This window comes from Wyeomyia smithii, chromosome 2 (assembly GCF_029784165.1).
Source record: "Wyeomyia smithii strain HCP4-BCI-WySm-NY-G18 chromosome 2, ASM2978416v1, whole genome shotgun sequence".
Lineage (NCBI taxonomy): Eukaryota > Metazoa > Arthropoda > Insecta > Diptera > Culicidae > Wyeomyia > Wyeomyia smithii.
The window spans coordinates 162,669,261-162,687,364 of NC_073695.1; the positions used below are offsets into that span (position 1 = coordinate 162,669,261).

The 18,104-nt window shown below is 39.8% G+C and overlaps 1 protein-coding gene across 3 annotated transcripts in view; it reads right to left on the bottom strand.

Annotated features, from left to right (window-relative positions):
• The window catches only part of LOC129726103 (uncharacterized), a 47,230-nt gene that overhangs the window by 16,001 nt on the left and 13,125 nt on the right, over positions 1-18,104 (bottom strand). For all 3 annotated transcript variants that reach the window (XM_055682747.1, XM_055682746.1, XM_055682748.1), the window contains exon 2: positions 1,258-3,441. In XM_055682747.1, the coding sequence (XP_055538722.1) occupies positions 1,258-3,441 (2,184 nt within the window). The remainder of the gene's footprint in view (positions 1-1,257; positions 3,442-18,104) is intronic.

Genomic DNA, 18,104 nt, shown 5'->3' on the forward strand with positions numbered 1-18,104 from the left:
TGCTGGAAATCCTAAAATTCACGGATAATATTAAATCGCCGTTTTCTCAACATGTTGTTTTTCATTATGGGATAGTTATCCGGGTACCGGCAGCTTAGGCGTTTTACACTTTTGAAAAAAACGTGTTCTCTCGTCGTACGCTATATAATTTGAAGCAAACCTTCATTGCAGAAGCAATTTTGCTTATAATGTACCAAATAAAATGCTTTTTAGCATTAATAAATATAAAATAAACATAAATATCACAATCGTAAACTAAATCAATGATTGGGGCAGCATGGGTCACTAAACACGAGGCAGTATGGTTCGCAATGACAGCTGATTTTTCATTGTTAATGTTTCAGTTTTGATGCTAGATTCAGCGCAAGCGGTGTTGTCACTCCGGAAAAAAACTTTCTTTCCTTCAATAAGCCGACAGCAGAGAAATTCTTCAAAATGCTGCCGAAAGAAATCGTCGAGAAAAACTTACCCCCTTTAGCAGTATAACATGGGCGAGATGACCCCATATTTTTGTTATTTATCAAGAGAAGGCATTTTCAGTTTTCAGAAGTTGATTGAGATTTAAACATAATTTTGTGCTGTTTGAAAAGGTAACCCATCTTACCTCTCTGTAAGAGCGAACCAACACTTGATTTTTGTTATTTTTTAGCGTTATTTTATAAAATATACATAACATCAACATAATCATCTGAAAAGTACACCGAAACTAACTTCAGTTACGATATATTAAAAATTTGCCTTAGGTAACCCATCTTGCCCCAGCTTACCCTACATGAATCTTTGATGTCGTTTTCGTTTTCGCGGTGTAGCTACCCTTTTTCCGTGCCATACTTTGCAGTTTCAAATAAAACATTTTCAGTGTCATTGCATCAGTATGCGTAATAATGGGATAGCTGTCAATTCGTTTTGTTTTGGTCAATATCGCATTCGTCATTTTGTCTCGTTTCCATTTCATATGTCCATCTCGCAAATGTGCTGGGAAAAAATTTACCTAACACTTTACCACGTGGACCGAAAACCAAAACAATCCAGTTTTGTCACATACGTGTGAATGTGTTGGTAACTTCCTACAGTACACTGCTTTTTTCGGGTGTCATCAGTGACAGAAAAAGTGTAGGGAGAGACAGAAAAAGGGTAGCACGAAAAATCAAATAAAACATTTTCGGTGTCAAAAGTGTCGTTTGAGTGTAGCTACACCGCGAAAACGAAAACGACATGAGGAACAATTCAAAACACATTCATATAATCATAACTTACGGATTTTTTCTACTGGTATTGGTCGGTAATGTAGATGAAACTCGATAATAGTTTTGTTGATCCTCCTCGATTTCTGGCATTTTTCGTTGTAACGTCATGGTTTCTTGTGGAGCACCATCAATCTCTTCTTCCAAGTAGTAGCGCGAACCATGGGCAGATTTACAGTTCTCGCATTCACTCAGATAATCATCGTCGAGACTGTTATCGTTTGGCAGAAAGTGTTCTTTTGGATTTACACAGTTTGTCGACGTTGTCAATACCGGAAGAGGTTTATCTGTTTTAGTCCCATGAACATGTACGCCAAGACGGGTAGAACTATACATGTGATCAATCCGTGACGAATCATCATTGTTAGTTGTTTTAGTAACTGGTCTCTTGTTGCGTGTCTGATTGATAAAAGCAGTTTCTTTCGATTCTGGAGCACACATACCAACTGCCAACAGTGGAGGTGGTTGGAATGATGATGGGATGTTAATTACTGATGGCACCTTATTTACTACTTCTGTTAATAAATTCGAACTACGAGTATTAATTTTATTTTTCTTTGGCAGAGTATTGAAATTAATTTTAGTACTACCACTATCATTTGCTCCGTATGCTGATTTTTGGGAAGGTGCATGTTCGTGACTCACTCCAACAACATTTCTTGGTAATGATTTAGTGTAACTGTTCTTTTGAGTTTTGTTAACATCGTCTTTGTAAAAGTTGGCTGAATTTGTTGAGGGAATAGAGAACTTAGCATTATCACTAGAAAGTTTAGATATAGCATGTGTTTTGGAATTGCTGTAATAAGATTTTTTATGAGCCCCTGATAATCTACCAACGTTGTGCTTATACATTTTCGGTGGAAGTTCAGGATTTTGCTCAACACTGGTTTTTGATGAATTAACTAATTTTCTATGCGTCTCTCGATCATGTGATACATTTTGCTTAACACTTGTTAATTGTTGAGCATCGGTTTCCTTCACATTAGCTTCCTGGCCTTTTAGTTCTGGACAAGCTTTCGATATGACATTAATGACTGCTGAGTCATCATTCGAGAAAGTAGTTTTCCTAGGCATTGAACTATGTTTTTTTGAAACGATATTTGCGTCAACAAGTGACTGATCGTTTGCAAGTTTGTTAGAATTTGAAACATACTGTAATTTAACGTAATCCGTATTAGTGTATAGCCCACTCTCACAGCCATTATTAATGTCGGGTTTATTTTTAAATGGTCCTTTGCATTGTGTGATCGCTAAGTGATTTGGCTTCAACTGTGTAGACATTGTGCTTTTCAGCAGGCTGATATTTCGTGTGAGTTCGCAAGATTTCTTTCTCATAGTAAAAGATCGTTCATTATCGGATATTATTGTTGATTCACCAGTGGTTTGATGATTGAATCCGGCAACATGAGATGATATATAGGACATTGGGGTATGTTGTACAGGACATTGGCAAGACATTCTTTTCGATCCGTTGAATTTCGTATCTATACGTTCATTTTTACCTATAGTATCACTTTTACAAGAAATATTACTGGAGCTATCTGTTAATACTGTAGCTACGATGGTACTACGATTAGCCTTAAGTGGATTTATGATCGGATCCACAGCCGCGTAATGTCTTGGAATTGTACGATGATATCGCTTCCCTGCAGGGTGAAGTTTTGTTATTGATGCAATCTCTTCACTGGCAGTGGTTGATTCATTCGCGATACTATCAAATATGGGTGGCGGGAGAATTGTGCGATTATTAGTGTTATTGAATGTTTCCGCAAATCTTTCCATTACTCTGCTTTTTGGAATCGTTGCATTAGTATTTGATGTGATTGTTTGGTTTGTGCACGTTTGAACTTCTTTTGCATTCGAAGCATTGGGCAACGAGTAATTGCAATTGCTACCAAGATTTAAATCACAGTTTTGATTCGTGCATACTTCGGACGTAGTTACGGGAATAGTATAATAACTCGTGGGAAATGCAACACAAGCTTCGTTTGAAACGCTTGTGTTAGATGCATCAATTTGAGTGTCAGCAGCCGACAATGTAGAAGCTATATGATTTTCACCTGTTGCTATTGCCGTAAGATTTCCACCATTATTAATATTTATATTGATAAGGTTGGTTGTATTAGCAGTGATGGTTTGTGACGTTTCTGATTCTGTCAATCCTATTGGATACTGTCTTTGAGTTGATGTGGCAACGCTATGTACAAAAACAGAGAAAACAGCTGATGTTAGGCGTAATAATAATAATAGGAAAAAATGATACTAATACTATTACTCGGGGGTTTTAGCATACGATAGAGATCACATGGATCCTAGTATTTGATTTGTGGATATTCTTATTGCAAAAAGAAAACATGTTCAATGATAGTCTATGTATTTTTCTTTTGTAAGATATCTGTGTTCCCAAAAACCATTTTCAAGAAACTAAATTTCTTGAATGTTATTTCCACGAATGATATATTCCCGAAGGTACCGTTTTCCCGAATACAATATTTACCCGAAAATCATTTCTCCGAGTGTAACATTTCCCCGAAATCGAATTCCCCGAATGCAGCATTTTACTGAAATTCATATCCCCAAAATAAAAAAAAACCATGTTCTTGAAAAAAGCGTCATACAGACATTTTGTGACTTACAATTTCTATGCTGGAAATCATGCAAAAAACCTAAGTTAAGTAATTCTGTTAAAGTAAGTTTGATCTCATCAACGGTTCGATCGTTGGTGAGACTTTTCAATACAACCTTGAACGCCTTGGCGCTCTTAGTGTCATATGTAAAAAATTTATACATCTTTTCAGTTGAATACTGGATAAGACGATTACGACCCTTTATAGAGTCGGCTAGTAAGCGGCATTCGCCTCTACGACCAATTTGATAGGTAACTTCAACGTCAGAAACAAACGTTGAAAGTTCCTTTTTGAAAATATTAAATTAAGAAGAAATAGTTACCACAATAGGTGGAATTTTCTCCTTTTTAAAAGAATTTACATTTTGTATAGTTTCATTACTAATAACTTCCATTTCACCAGCTTTTTGCTCAAGCAAAATATCAAAGGGATTTTCACTGCAGACACTCGAATTGTTCGAGAGAAAATGCTCTCTCTTTCTCCTCGTAGTGATGCGTGGTTTCTTTTTTCGCCCTGTCATTTCAGGATACGAAAAAAGTGAAAACAAATGTTAAATTGAAAAGTAGGTAGTCTTGACAAAGACTGATGCGAAAGAAGTTTCAGGTAATCTTTAAAAGATGCACAGACAAAACACAAAATTTTAAGGTATAGGCAGTCAACGACCAGTTCACAAGCAACCGAAAACACGTCTGATCTGTAGAACAGTTCAAGACGCACTGAAATTATTTTTTTTCTTAAGAGACTGCTCGCCAGAGTTGCCAATAAAATTTTTGATATACCTGGAAAAAGGCTGAACAAAAAACTGGGGAAAACTGGATCCTAAATAAATTTTTGAAAAGCAAAAAAATGATTGTGAGAGAGCTTTTTTGTTATGGAGATTGAATCCAGTGTCAGTTTTAGATACAGTAACTAAAGAGATAACTCTTCGCAAAAATTACTCATTTTAATCAGAACTGTTTTGTTTTGGGCTTACATTTTGTTGAAAAGTGCGAGAAGATAGTATACTGAAAATGCTGTTAAGAATTGTCATAATAATTTATCAATCTACAAAATTTACGTCTCAAAAATATTTCCGAAAACCAATCGGAGCTTGAGTGAATAAAAAACTGAATAAAACTGGCAAATATCTGAAAAAAAAACTGGAAGATTTTGGGAATAAACTGTTCGACTGGAACACTTGAAAAAAACTGGAGGAATCCAGTTTAAACTGGGACATTGGCAACTCTGCTGCTCGCTGTTTTATTGAATCTTCACGACATAGAAACAAAAATAATAACTTTTTTTATCCCGGCCGAATGAACAAAAAAGTTTGTCCTGCTTGTCTCGTAGTATTTGCAGAGGCGAATAAAGCCAACGCTTTAAGGCCGTGAACATACTACCTAAGGTACAGCCCTAATTAGAGCCCTGCCGCAGGTTAATGTACAGCTAACCTACGGCAAGGCGAACCGTCTCCGCAGCGCAGGACGCGCCAGTATGTTTTCGGCCTAACTCATGCGGCCTATTGTCTCATAGCATCAGCGAATGTATGAACAAGCTCAGAAATTCTGGTAACTCTTCAGTGAAAGATTAGAGGCGAATGCTTTTTTGTCTTTGTCCCGATTTGATTTGCCATGATGAATCTATCAATGTCACGGTGAACCGATACAAATATTTACTGAGTTGCATCGATGTGATTTTGAACCGTATCCAATCGGCGAATAATGAGAAACAGCTGGAAAAGGGAAAGACACAAATCGTTCAGTTCATCCGAACACAAGTACGCCCCCGATGAAGTATGTGATCGTGTTACATTGACATTAGTCCACAGCAAACGGTTCACGAAGCGAATGAAGATTCAATGCAGGAATAAGTAGCCTTGAACCTAACGTATAAAAGGTGAAAAATTTTCAATAGATGGAATACATAGGAAAATGTCCTAAAATGTTCATAACTTTAAGAATAGTACTTCAGAATATCCATGCGGCACAGGGCCGGATTTGGTTGCTGAGGGGCCCAGGGCAGATGTTTTCGTGGGGCCCTTTTTGCTTAAAGCAATTAGAGGTAAAACAAATTTTAAATTTTGAAGTGACTTAACGCTTCGCTGGAAGGTGACGAGCAAAAAAAAAGGTCTCCACCATGTCTTCATTCCTGGCTCAGGCCTAGGGGGGCTCCTTGTGTCGCGGAAGGCCCGGGGCATTTGCCCCCTTGGCCCCCCCTCAAATCCCGGCCTGATGCGGCATCTATTCTTTAAAAACCAGTTTTTCTAAATGCAGGTAGGCAGCCCCAACGCAAAAAACACCTCTGTAAAGGTTTCGTTCGTTTTCCTGGGTTTACTGACTGAGGATGATGTTGTCGGAGTCGAATATCGACGACATAGAAAGTCGAAGCAGTAACTGCAGCATCATTGCTGATTTCTGAAAGCCCATTTATATTAAGGGGCCATCCACATATCACGTGGACAGCTTTGGGGGGGGGGGGGTGGTTGAGCAATCTTCACGGTCCACATATTTTTTTTTAGAATTAATATGGGCAGTTGTCCACGGAGAGGGAGGGGGGGGGGTCAAAATCGTTAAAAATCTGACTGTATTTAAATCTATAAACGATGAAACTATTAAATATGGTTGTAGAACAGATCAATCTTCAATATGTAATGCAGTTGGTGCCAAATGTGCATGTAGCTGATAAGTAAGGTACTTTCCACATTCCACGTGGACAGATTTTTAACGATTTTAACCCCTCCCCCCTCCCTCTCCATGGACAACTGCCCATATAAATTCTAAAATAAACAAGTGTTGTATGCAAAGCCACGACCGCAAGGTTGACGTAGAACTACTTAGGATTGGTTGTTGCTTTACTTGTATTGAATATGTTTAAAATTTTGTGCAAAAGAGAAGTTGAAGTGCTACCGAATTTTAGTTAGCACATACATCACTGGACAGGAATACAAAACACTATACAACGCAAACAAGTTTCAACACTTTTAATAGTTAAAAGTAAAATAACACTTTTAATTCCAGCGCAGAACGTGTGTAGGTATACCTGTATCCTGGGTATAACCTACCAGGACTTTCTCCAGAAAACCCTGTACGCGCAATTGGCGCGGAATTAATACACACAGATTAACGTGGACTAACTGACTTTATTTTCGTACATCACTACTTAAATATACCCTACCGGTAACTCAGAGAGAGAGACTTTCTCCACTCTCTGTTTACCTTACTAATCTCTTAACCTAATCTAGTACTGCTAAAGTACGGGCAGCGTTTTGTTTACAACACAAAACTTGTTTATTTTGGTTGAGTATGTTTGCCGGTGGCACAGCAGAAGGCTGCGCGAAGTTCTTTGCCACCTGTGGCATAATCTGTTGATACATAGAGTGTTGACAGAGCCGTTCGCGGTCCTCTGTCAAGGGAACCAAATGTTTCGCCTGACTAAAGCATAGCAGAAGGCTATGCCCTCCTAGGAACAACATTTAACTTTAATTATAAGGCTCGTGACGGAGCATTGGGTTCTTCGCAGGGTGTGACGTCACATTTGCCACCCCGCCTAGTTGGCCATTATCTAGAAGAGACAATGGTCACACGGTCCGTTCTGACGGCCGATAGGTGTGGTTTTTTTTTCTTTTTTATTACAATTATTCCCGCGGTGTTATACTACTATATACATGGTTGTGTGTGTTTTTTTTTTTATAATATTTTTTTTTCTCGGGCAAATGAAATTCTGTTATTCAAAACTGTAGCACCGTTTTGAGTTTACATTATCATACATGACATTTTCCCTATTTAAAATTAACAATTGCTTGCTCGCCTGATGCGCTGCGTCGTGAAGATATCAGCTGTCGTGTTTAAGCGCCGCGTTGCAGGGGGTTTGAAACGGGAGGGTGCGTCTGGCAGTAGAGGTTCTCATCGGTTGTGGTGTCATCTGGTTCATTTAGTTCGCTCTTTGCTGCCTCAAATTTAACGTTCAATTTATCAGTTTCACTTAAAACGCAAGAGTGTCACTTTCCGGTAATGGTCTAGTAGCAGTTCGACATTCCCAATAACCGATGTTAGAAGGTGACTTTTCTCGCAATAAATACCCGGTGGGTCGTGCTTCAGATATGTGAAATTCACGTGTGGGTGGTAAAATGTGGGTTGATAGTGAATGTAGATTCGTAGTTGATAATTCCGTAACGTGTTTTAATTGCTTCATTGCTTGCCACGTGTTTGAATATTTTTCAGCAATGGTAAATGAGTAGCGTTTAGATCCCGCAATGACTTGATACCTCGCTGGCGCAGTAAAGCGAGTAGATAAAGTTGTTCCAATGTTTTACCATCCCATTCTAGATCCGGCAACAATATGAAGCCAATTTCCTCTGACGGATCCTCAAAAACTATGCGATCCTTCTCTTTCCGATGCTCTAGTATATTGTAAAGCCACTCTATGCTTAGCTGCTCCTTTTGTATATGAGGCAATGTCACGGTTTGATAATCTTGGGCAGTTTCTTCCACCAAATATCTTTTTTGGGTGGAAAATTTCACAATATGCCTCTCAGTAGCGGGATATATGATTGTCACCTTGATTTGATTTACTTTCGGATCAGCAACGCACAAAAAATTTCCGTAGATATCATTAACAAATTCCGTCCTCAGTTGGGACGTGGATGAGGAAAAACTTCTTTCGACGGCTGCTATAACACCAGTTGCACTACTTTGCACACTTTCACTGTTCTTCCGACAAGTTCGTCGTGACGTCGTCAGAATTAGCTTTCGTCACCGTGCTCGTTTGATGACGCTTATGATTTTTCAGCTGCCCCTCAGTGAAGGCCGTTTTTTCCAACACAATGATCACGTAATCGTCACGCGATAGGCTTACAAAATGCCCCAACAGTGAAACGTTCTTGTGTGTGCTGTTATTGTTCAGGATGCGAACAGGTACGAAGTCTGCCAAATCGTAGCTACGGCTGGTTGGATTGTTCACTCCATCTTTCACCATAGACACCCGCCGTTCAACTCCCCACGCAACCGTCTGCTTTCCTTTTCGCGCTGTACTGGGCATCATGGTATGCCCCATCTCAGCAGCCGTTGTATTAACCTCAGTCGTCTTCGGCGATCGGGAACTCGTCTCGTTGTCAATTCTTAGATGCTAGCTGCCCTTCTTAGCAAGTGGTGCATATATTTTTTTTGCCATTCTTTCATCAATTTTTTTTTTCGTTAATTTTTTCCACTTGCTGTTTAAAATTAATTTCACACGCGTACGGGCTCTTATGTTCTATTATATCTTCTAATCTTCTACTTAAACACTATGCCCGTTTTTCTTTTTCTTCGGTTAACATAATTTTTCTTTTCCTACTAAAGTGTACAATATATTTTTCTCTTGATTATATCGGATGCTATTGGTTAATCAACGTCTACATTATTCATTCTCAACGAATTTTTACTTCACAATTATTTTTTTTCACTTGAACTCAATCCGATTTACAAAAAAAAAATCTTTTTCTAATTCTTGTGCGTTTTTTTTTCTTTGTCAACCTCTGTTGTCCGTCGTGGCTCTTTTTCTTTTCATTAGGTGTGTTTTCTTTTTTGTCAATCTCTGTTGCCCGTCGTGGCTCTTTTTCTTTTCATTAAAACATTTCTCTTTCTCATAGCAACTTTTTCTTTTCTTTTATCGGATTTACAATTCTTTTATCCGATTTACAAAAACTCTGTAGGCCACTTTAATTATGATACTGCTGTCTCAGTCCGTCATACTTACGTTCTACTTACACTTCGCCTGATATGCAGTAGTCTGCATAATACCTCTCCCCCTACCCTTCGAAGGTGCGTCTACCTGTTGCTAGTGATTCCTGAAAGATAAGAAGGTTAGGAAATAAAAGAAAAAAATTTCGCACTTCCATTCATACTGGGTTGACTACTCCCTTGTCCGTTCACCTGATACGCATTCATCTCAATCGTTCCGGGTAGTCACTCCCGTTGTTTCCACTCGCCCAATCTTAACTTACAATAGATAGGTGGAATCTTTTAACGCCAGTAGTCCCCTCGTCTGGAAGGTTTAGCCTTCTTGTCCAAAGTCTCTCCTAGTTTTATTGTCGTTCGTTATTTAGGTCATCTCCAATACTTCATTAATCGGTTTTCTTCTCTCATTGGGCCATTAGCCATTTTTAATTAATCAAACCCCGTTCTCATATTCACTATATATTTTTCCCATGTTAACATTTGCATTTTTACAAACAAATGCTGTTCTAAATTCTTTTAACTCCTTACAATCGCCCTCATTGTTACTTCCCGTCCGTCTTTTATCTGGCCATTGGCCATTTTTTCCTACGTCTGCCTTGCACTAACGGGGTCATCTGTACTCTGTCAATCTATCCCATGTTAAATTCGCATTTTATGTAAAAGCGTTCCCTATGTATTATTTACTTCTGTTTTCTGTGTTCCCACACGATAGGTTATTTTTTTTTGTCTATAAATTCAACCACGTCTTTCCCCAAGTAAACGTCACGCCCTTTTGACACTTGTCCATCAAAGGCTTTCCATAATATCGGCGACTATTCATATTTCTTCACGTCATTTTATTTCAGTATACTTTTTCATACAGCTTTAGGTGCTTGCTACTATAACCTATTTTATTTCATTTTATTTTATAACATAGTTTAGGTTCGTAGTCATAATATCGTTTAAGTCGGTTATTATGAACTTTCTCTAAACGGTTTCCGTTTTTGATTACTGTGGTCATTTCACTTGGGAATTCCACTACTTCATAAGGTCCTCTCCACATATTCTGGAGCTTTTGACCTGATCCTGTCGGGACTGATTTCAAAAAACTAAATCGCCATACATGGGCTGCCATTCATTTGCCTTTCTGTCATAAACTTGCTTGCGCTTTTCTTTTGAATCCTTTAGGTTGGCCTTCGCGTTCGCGTGGAGGTCAAAAAATATTTTTTTCATCTCTTGTGTATATGTTTCATATGTCAAATTGTCCACTCCATTCCGCTTGTAAATGGAGGTGGGAATGCGTGCTGTACGTCCATACAACAATTCGAAAGGGGTGTACCCCGTTGATGGGTTTACTGAAGTATTATACTGAAACGTAAAAAATGGGAGTAAGTTATCCCACGTGTGCGGTTTTCCGCCAATAAATTGCCTTAGGTAAGTTTTTAACTCCCGATTAGATCTTTCCACCAAATTTGCTTGTGGGTGGTACGGACTCGTCGTTATTTTCTTAATTTTCAAAATTTTGCACACATCTTTCATGAGTGCGCTTACAAAATTCGCACTGTTATCTGTAACTAACTCCAACGGTACGCCAAATTTGCAAATATAATTCTCTACAAAAGTCCTCGCTACCGTCTGGCTTTCTTGGTTTTCCATAGGTGCGACAGTTAAATATCTAGTTAGGTCGTCCTGCATGACCAGACCATAACGATTTCCTAAGTCGGATTCGGGTAACACTACTATATCCATGTATAATTTCTCGAATGGCTCGGATGCGGTTGTGGTGATCTGCATCGGTATCTTGTTTGATCTTCCAATTTTGTTCTTTTGGCAGGAATCACACTGCCGAACGTAGTTCTCGATATCCCGTTTCATCCCGTGCATCGTGAAATTCCTTTAAAATTGTTTCCACTTGATCTGGCGCAATTACTGTACGCTCGCTATTAGCATTATATAATACTATTTGTTTTTCTAGCTTACCCGCTAGGAACTGAATCATTTGCAGAACTTCCTGTTGCTTGATTTTTCTGAATGATATTAGGTGAATGACCCCGGCTGCCTTTACTGCCGTGGGGCTCTTATTGAAGCTATCTAAAAATTGTGAAAAAAATTTCCGGCAATCGATTAATGAACTTTCGCTGCCGTCTACTATGAAACCGCCTACCTTCTTGTCTTTAAATTTGAGTACACCATCCTCTACGTAGTCTTTCAGTCCTTGTGACAGCTGATACAGTGTCTGAAGTTCTCTGTACGCCGTCCGACTGTTCAAAATGACAAGACGAGCTTCGATATTCCTCTCGTCCAATATTCTCTTCGAGACTTCCACCGTCTCACTTGGTATCAGGTCATTTGATAATGCCTGTGAAAAGTCATCATATGAAATGTTGACGAGTTGTTGCTCATCCTCGTCCTCAGCGATGTCCGCAATGTCTATGGCACTCAAATCTTGTATTGTGCCGTTCAAATCATCCGAAGCGTTCTTCTGCTGCTCTAGCAGGCGTTTCTGCTGGCGCGTAATCATGGCTATCTGCCTGTGGGGTGAACTTTCTTGCCCCTGACACGTCCCATCTGATAAACGTGACAAAAAATCGGCGACTATATTTTCGCTACCTTGTTTATACCTGATGCTGCATTCCAAACCCTGCAGCTTTAGTCTCAATCTTGTCAGCGTTGGAGATGTCTCTTTGAGCCTTCAAATAGCTATAAGTGGTCTGTGGTCCGTGTAAACGATAAACTTTTGACCAAAAATGTAATGTTTGAAATATTCTATGGCCCATACAATCGCCAATAGTTCCTTTTCTATGATATGATATCTGGCCTCTGCACCTACAAGTGCACGACTCGCGAACGCGATCGGCCGGTGCATGGATTTTTCATTCGACAGGACGGCTCCAATAGCATAATTGCTAGCGTCTGTCGTAATAACAAAAGTGTCTTGATAATCTGGCCGGACTAAAACTGGCTCTGTAATCAGCGCGTTTCTAAGGAATTCGAACGCTTCCTGACATTCTTTTCCCCACACAAATTTAGCGTCTTTCTTCAACAAATCATTCAGCGGCTTGCGCTTCTCCGCGATGTTGGGGATAAACTTCCCGTAAAAATTTACTGTTCCCAGAAATGACCTTATACCTTTTACGTTTGTGGGTGGCTTAAGGCTTTGAATGGCCTTAATATTTGCATTGGTGGGTTTTATGCCTTCTTCATTAACGACATGACCCAAATACTCCAGTTCCTTTTTCAAAAACTGACACTTAGATGGTTCTATTTTTAAGTTATGTTTGCGCAAAGCTTGTAATACTTTTCGCAAGTTATCATTATGGTCGGTGATAGTGTCACCGAAAACTATAATATCATCGAGGTAGACAAAAGCTTTCACGTCCCCTATCTCAAAGAGAACAGTATTCATAAGTTTTTGGAATGTTGAGGGGCTGTTCTTTAACCCCATCCGCATCCGTGTAAATTCGAAGTGGCCTTTGGGAGTGGAAAACGCCGTCTTAGCCGCATCTCGGCGGTCTATCGGGACTTGATAGAACCCCGATTTTAAATCAATTGAGGAGAAATATTTTGCCCCTCCAACATTATCCAATATCTCATTTATAAGAGGTATTGGGTATACAAACGGCTTGGTAACTTCGTTCAATGATTTAAAGTCTACCACAATTCTGTATCTTTTATTACCGTCAGCATCCGTTTTTTTTGGTACACATAACACCGGTGCATTCCAGGGACTAGTGCTGGGCCTAATAATTCCCTGCACCCTCATTTCCTCGATTTCTTTATTAATGTGTCGTTTCGTGGCCTCCGGAAATCTATATTGTCGTTTATTAATAGGCACCTCCGATGAAGTTTCTATCGTGTGTACGGCGGCGTCAGTAGTAGTTAACTTGTCGCCCTCGAAAAAGAATATATCCGCATAGCTTTCGACCATATTCTTCACTGTCCTGAATTCTCTATCAGGCAAGTGCGCCAAATTCAGCACTTGCCGTAGTTTTTCAATTCTTGCATTTCCTTTTGACTCTGGTGTTAGTTTATGTTCTAATAGGTCATAATCTAGCCTAGAGTTAAGATCTAACTCGGTCTTTATCGTATTTTCCCTGTCACGAGGTGTGTCCTTCGGCCCCTCATACGTGTGGGGTATTTCTCCCCCTATGTTGGGACCCTCTCTAGGTTCCACGCAGGCTGTGGCATTCTCATTAACGATGTTGTTTCTTAGTTGGCTTTGCACCATGACTCTATTTCTGGCCGCTAAAAACACATGCCGACTAAGGGCTTCCTCTCTAGGCACGCTCCATGGGCCCAAACTATCCGGACCCCTATTGCCGTGTTTTTTAAACACAATATAGTCGAAGTTATTCCCTATCTGGAGGGTGTGTTTTTTTAAAAGTTCTACCCCGATTATGCCGTCCGCCGGTAAACCGTTCATCAGGTGAAACTCTGCCGGAATCAAAAAGTTCCCGACTAATAAATCCAGGATAACCGTTCCTAAGGTTCGCACGATCCCGCGACCAATGCCCTCAAAAGTGTTTGTGTCTTGTCTGTTTACATGCACATTCAATTTCTCTGCAACGTGCATGCTTAACATATTCGCGCACGTGCCTGTGTCCAAAATCAAGTTCAGCGTTTGCTGCACATTTTGTTTTGCCAGCAGTGTAATCATAAGCCGCCGGCTGGTGTCAAAGTAGACTCGCTTCGCCACACAGGCACTATTGTCCCGTATGTGGTTACATGCTGTTCTCCAGTCCGTTATCTCTATGTGGCTGGGCTCGTCAGTGATTCTCCGCCAATGGACGTCCTTACATAATTCCGCGAAATCATCGCTAAAGTATTCTTCCGCAAATGGGTCCTTTATCCCATGATTTTCGTTCCCCGAGTTCTTCGCCCCTCCATTGGGCTGATTTATACTTAACACATATTGTGAACGACCGTGCGTCTCATCGTCACTCCACCTGGAATAATTTGGAAAAATATCGTGCTCATTCCCAACATTGGGAGAAATGTTCTCGACCGGTTTGTTAAATTTGTTCCTTACAAAATTATTTCTATTCATCGGTCGGGGTGCCCGGCTGGCGTTGCCGTCGGGCCCCCGGCGACCTAGTTTTTTGGTTGTTGGTAGCGCTCGTAGCCTCGGCTTCGAAATTGGCGATCGTACGCATCATTATATCTACCATTATTATTATTGTAATTTCCGCGCCCGGGCGATCTTACTCTATTGCTGCCGTAATTAAAACCATCATCATGGTGGTGATACTGGCGGTCATTATATCGATTGCTGTCATACCCATCATTATTGTAACTATTTCGATTGCTTTGCTGGTTGTTATTCCGAGCGGCAACCCGCCAATCTTGCGATTCGGTTTGGTGTATGTACCCGTTCCAACGCGCTCCCTGTGAACCTCGGTAGCGATCGTTATTATTATGTTGGTTGGTTTGGTTGCTGCCAAGGTTTTTACCCTGATTAGACCAGCCGCCCCCTGACTGGCTTCCGTAGTTCCCGGTATTTTGTTGTCGCTCGTTTCCCCTATTAGCGTTTTCCCTGTAGTTACGATTGTTATTGTAATTGTAGTTGTTGGTGCTGCTACTGTTCCCACCTGGCTGCTGTCTGTAATCTTGGGCCTCGTTATTTCGTGTATAATTGATCTGCCGCTGGCGATTGCTGTTCTGCGAGCTCCCGGCTCCGTTGAAACCATCTGTTCTGGCGTTAAATTCGAATTTTCATACTCTTTTAAAATTTCCGAAAAGTCGTTTAAAGCGTCGTTTAATAATTTTCTTCTAGTAGCGACTGCGCCCGCGTTCTCGGCCGGTTTATGTTATTGCTCAGATTATGGTACTCCTGGTAGACATAATCCTTAAGCTCTTTTAATCTTGACATTTATGGTCATAACCGTCTAACACCTATTCTGCTTTTGAAATATGCCGCATAAAAGAAAAGGAAAAGACTCACTCACCCGAGTATCCTTGGCACAGGGCCGGTCATCGTCGTTGACTTTAATTTCCACTACGTAACTTCGGCACCTTCTTAATACGACAATTCACTATATCGAATATCTGCCAACGTCGAAACTGACACTTACATGAACAAACGATCGCACTTTACAAGTCGTCTTCCGCAGCAAAACACAGCACCTTTTCCCCGCATACGAATGTCACTCGCTTGGGTTTGCCACCAACTCAGTTCACTTCCATGCAAAAAGCGAGAAAAGAGAACACTTTTTGTCGACGTCTTTTCTCGATTTTCGTTTTTCTTTTTTTCTTCTTTCACTAGCAGCACTACTTTCCAAGCTGCTGACCTCGATAAATCGTTAAATACTTTTTCTTCAGTTCTCTTTTTTTCCCTTTTTTTTTAAATAACACACTCTTTTTCCTCCGCGAGCACTACTTGGATTAAAATTCCGAAAAACTATTTCATTTTTCACTGAACCACAGATACTTAAACCACTACTTTTTCTTTTTGCTTCCTTAGCGTGATTACTACGACCGAGTTTACGACCGCGTCTGACTCCAGAGATACGTCCGAAGATTAAAGAAAAGATTCAATGGCGCAGAAAAGACCACGCGCTGTCACCACATGTGTAGGTATACCTGTATCCTGGGTATAACCTACCAGGACTTTCTCCAGAAAACCCTGTACGCGCAATTGGCGCGGAATTAATACACACAGATTAACGTGGACTAACTGACTTTATTTTCGTACATCACTACTCAAATATACCCTACCGGTAACTCAGAGAGAGAGACTTTCTCCACTCTCTGTTTACCTTACTAATCTTAACCTAATCTAGTACTGCTAAAGTACGGGCAGCGTTTTGTTTACAACACAAAACTTGTTTATTTTGGTTGAGTATGTTTGCCGGTGGCACAGCAGAAGGCTGCGCGAAGTTCTTTGCCACCTGTGGCATAATCTGTTGATACATAGAGTGTTGACAGAGCCGTTCGCGGTCCTCTGTCAAGGGAACCAAATGTTTCGCCTGACTAAAGCATAGCAGAAGGCTATGCCCTCCTAGGAACAACATTTAACTTTAATTATAAGGCTCGTGACGGAGCATTGGGTTCTTCGCAGGGTGTGACGTCACAAACGAGAAAATATTAAATCTTCAATAATTTGTTTGTTGTCCTTATAAGGACTGTTGTTTTTCAATTTCATATCGGATATAATGCTGATCGCATCGATGTGCTACCCCGACAGAGAAGATTAAGGCATTTTTCTGACACAGTTGAAAGCAGAGATGCCACATGTTTTTGAAATATGTCTGCAACTGCTCGAAAAACCGGAAAAATCTGAAAAAAATCGTGATGGGAAAAAATTTGGCTCGCGCAGGTAAAAGTCTGCAAAAATCTGCATACATTTTGAGAAAATCTGCGCAAATATAAGGAGGATCTGTTAAAAATCTGCAGAAACTATGGAAAATCTGCAAATATCTGCGAATCAACAAAAATCTGCGCACAGACTCTAAAAATCTGCGTTTTGAAGACAAAACTGCACATCTGGTTTCCCTGGTTGAAAGCTGTTTTCACACTGCACATTTGACGGCCCATATACTTTGAAAGCCAGCATTCCAAAACGTTTGTGTGTTGCACACTTTGCATTAGAAAAAGTGCCGGCTAATGTACCTACTACTGATGCTGCTCCTTTTGCCACTGAACGGTGAATGAAAAAAATTCTAACTCCTTGTAAACAAACCCGTAGGAAATGTAAAAAAAGTGAGGTTATTTTTTGTTTGCATTGATCTATTCTGTCGGCCGTGCTTGTGAAAGCAATCATATAACGGCCAATCAGATCCATCGATTCGCGTTTCAACAAGGATTATTATTTTAGTTGCATTTTCAATATTATAGTTGCTTGGTTTGATTATGCGATAACCTAATTTTCATGCAGATAATAAAAGCTGTCCGGGTGTTGTGCTTCCCGAAAAATAAAATAACATTAACAAAACATTAAAAAAACTTAAAAATTGCTGTAATTGTACATAGTTATACCATAATTCAACTATGTTTTTCATTGTAGATACATAAATTTTACATTAAATATCATTGTCCAGAACAATAAAAAACATCGTTTTTGCCATTTTTACAATGAAAAAGGGGGGTCGTTATGTATCTTAACAGCATTTTTTAAGGCATTTTTCCCATACATTTAGAAGTCACTGACAATGTTTATCATGGTAAAATTATTGTCGGTGGTAGATTCAACAACAACAAAAAAACGTTGTTAAAACCTGGGAGGGAGAAACGAATACTACACTTAAAACAGAGAACACGGACATGCGTCGTTTTCCAACAACGTGTAGCAATCTTTTTGCTGTAACGCGTGCATGACTCAAACGAAGTTTTTATTAACATCAGGAATACTGAATGTGCAAATTTGTCTGTAAAACATAAATTTTTCGAGTCTGCATTTTTTTCAATTTGCCGTTGTATAAAAGTCTCTTCAGAGTTTTGAGTTGATATATATTTGCGCAGACATTCTGGAAATGTATACGAGAGCGTAACCTGTGAGGCTGGTTTTTCAGGGATTCATGCAGTTTCAAAAATGTTACAATCCTACATCTCACTATTTTGTGAAA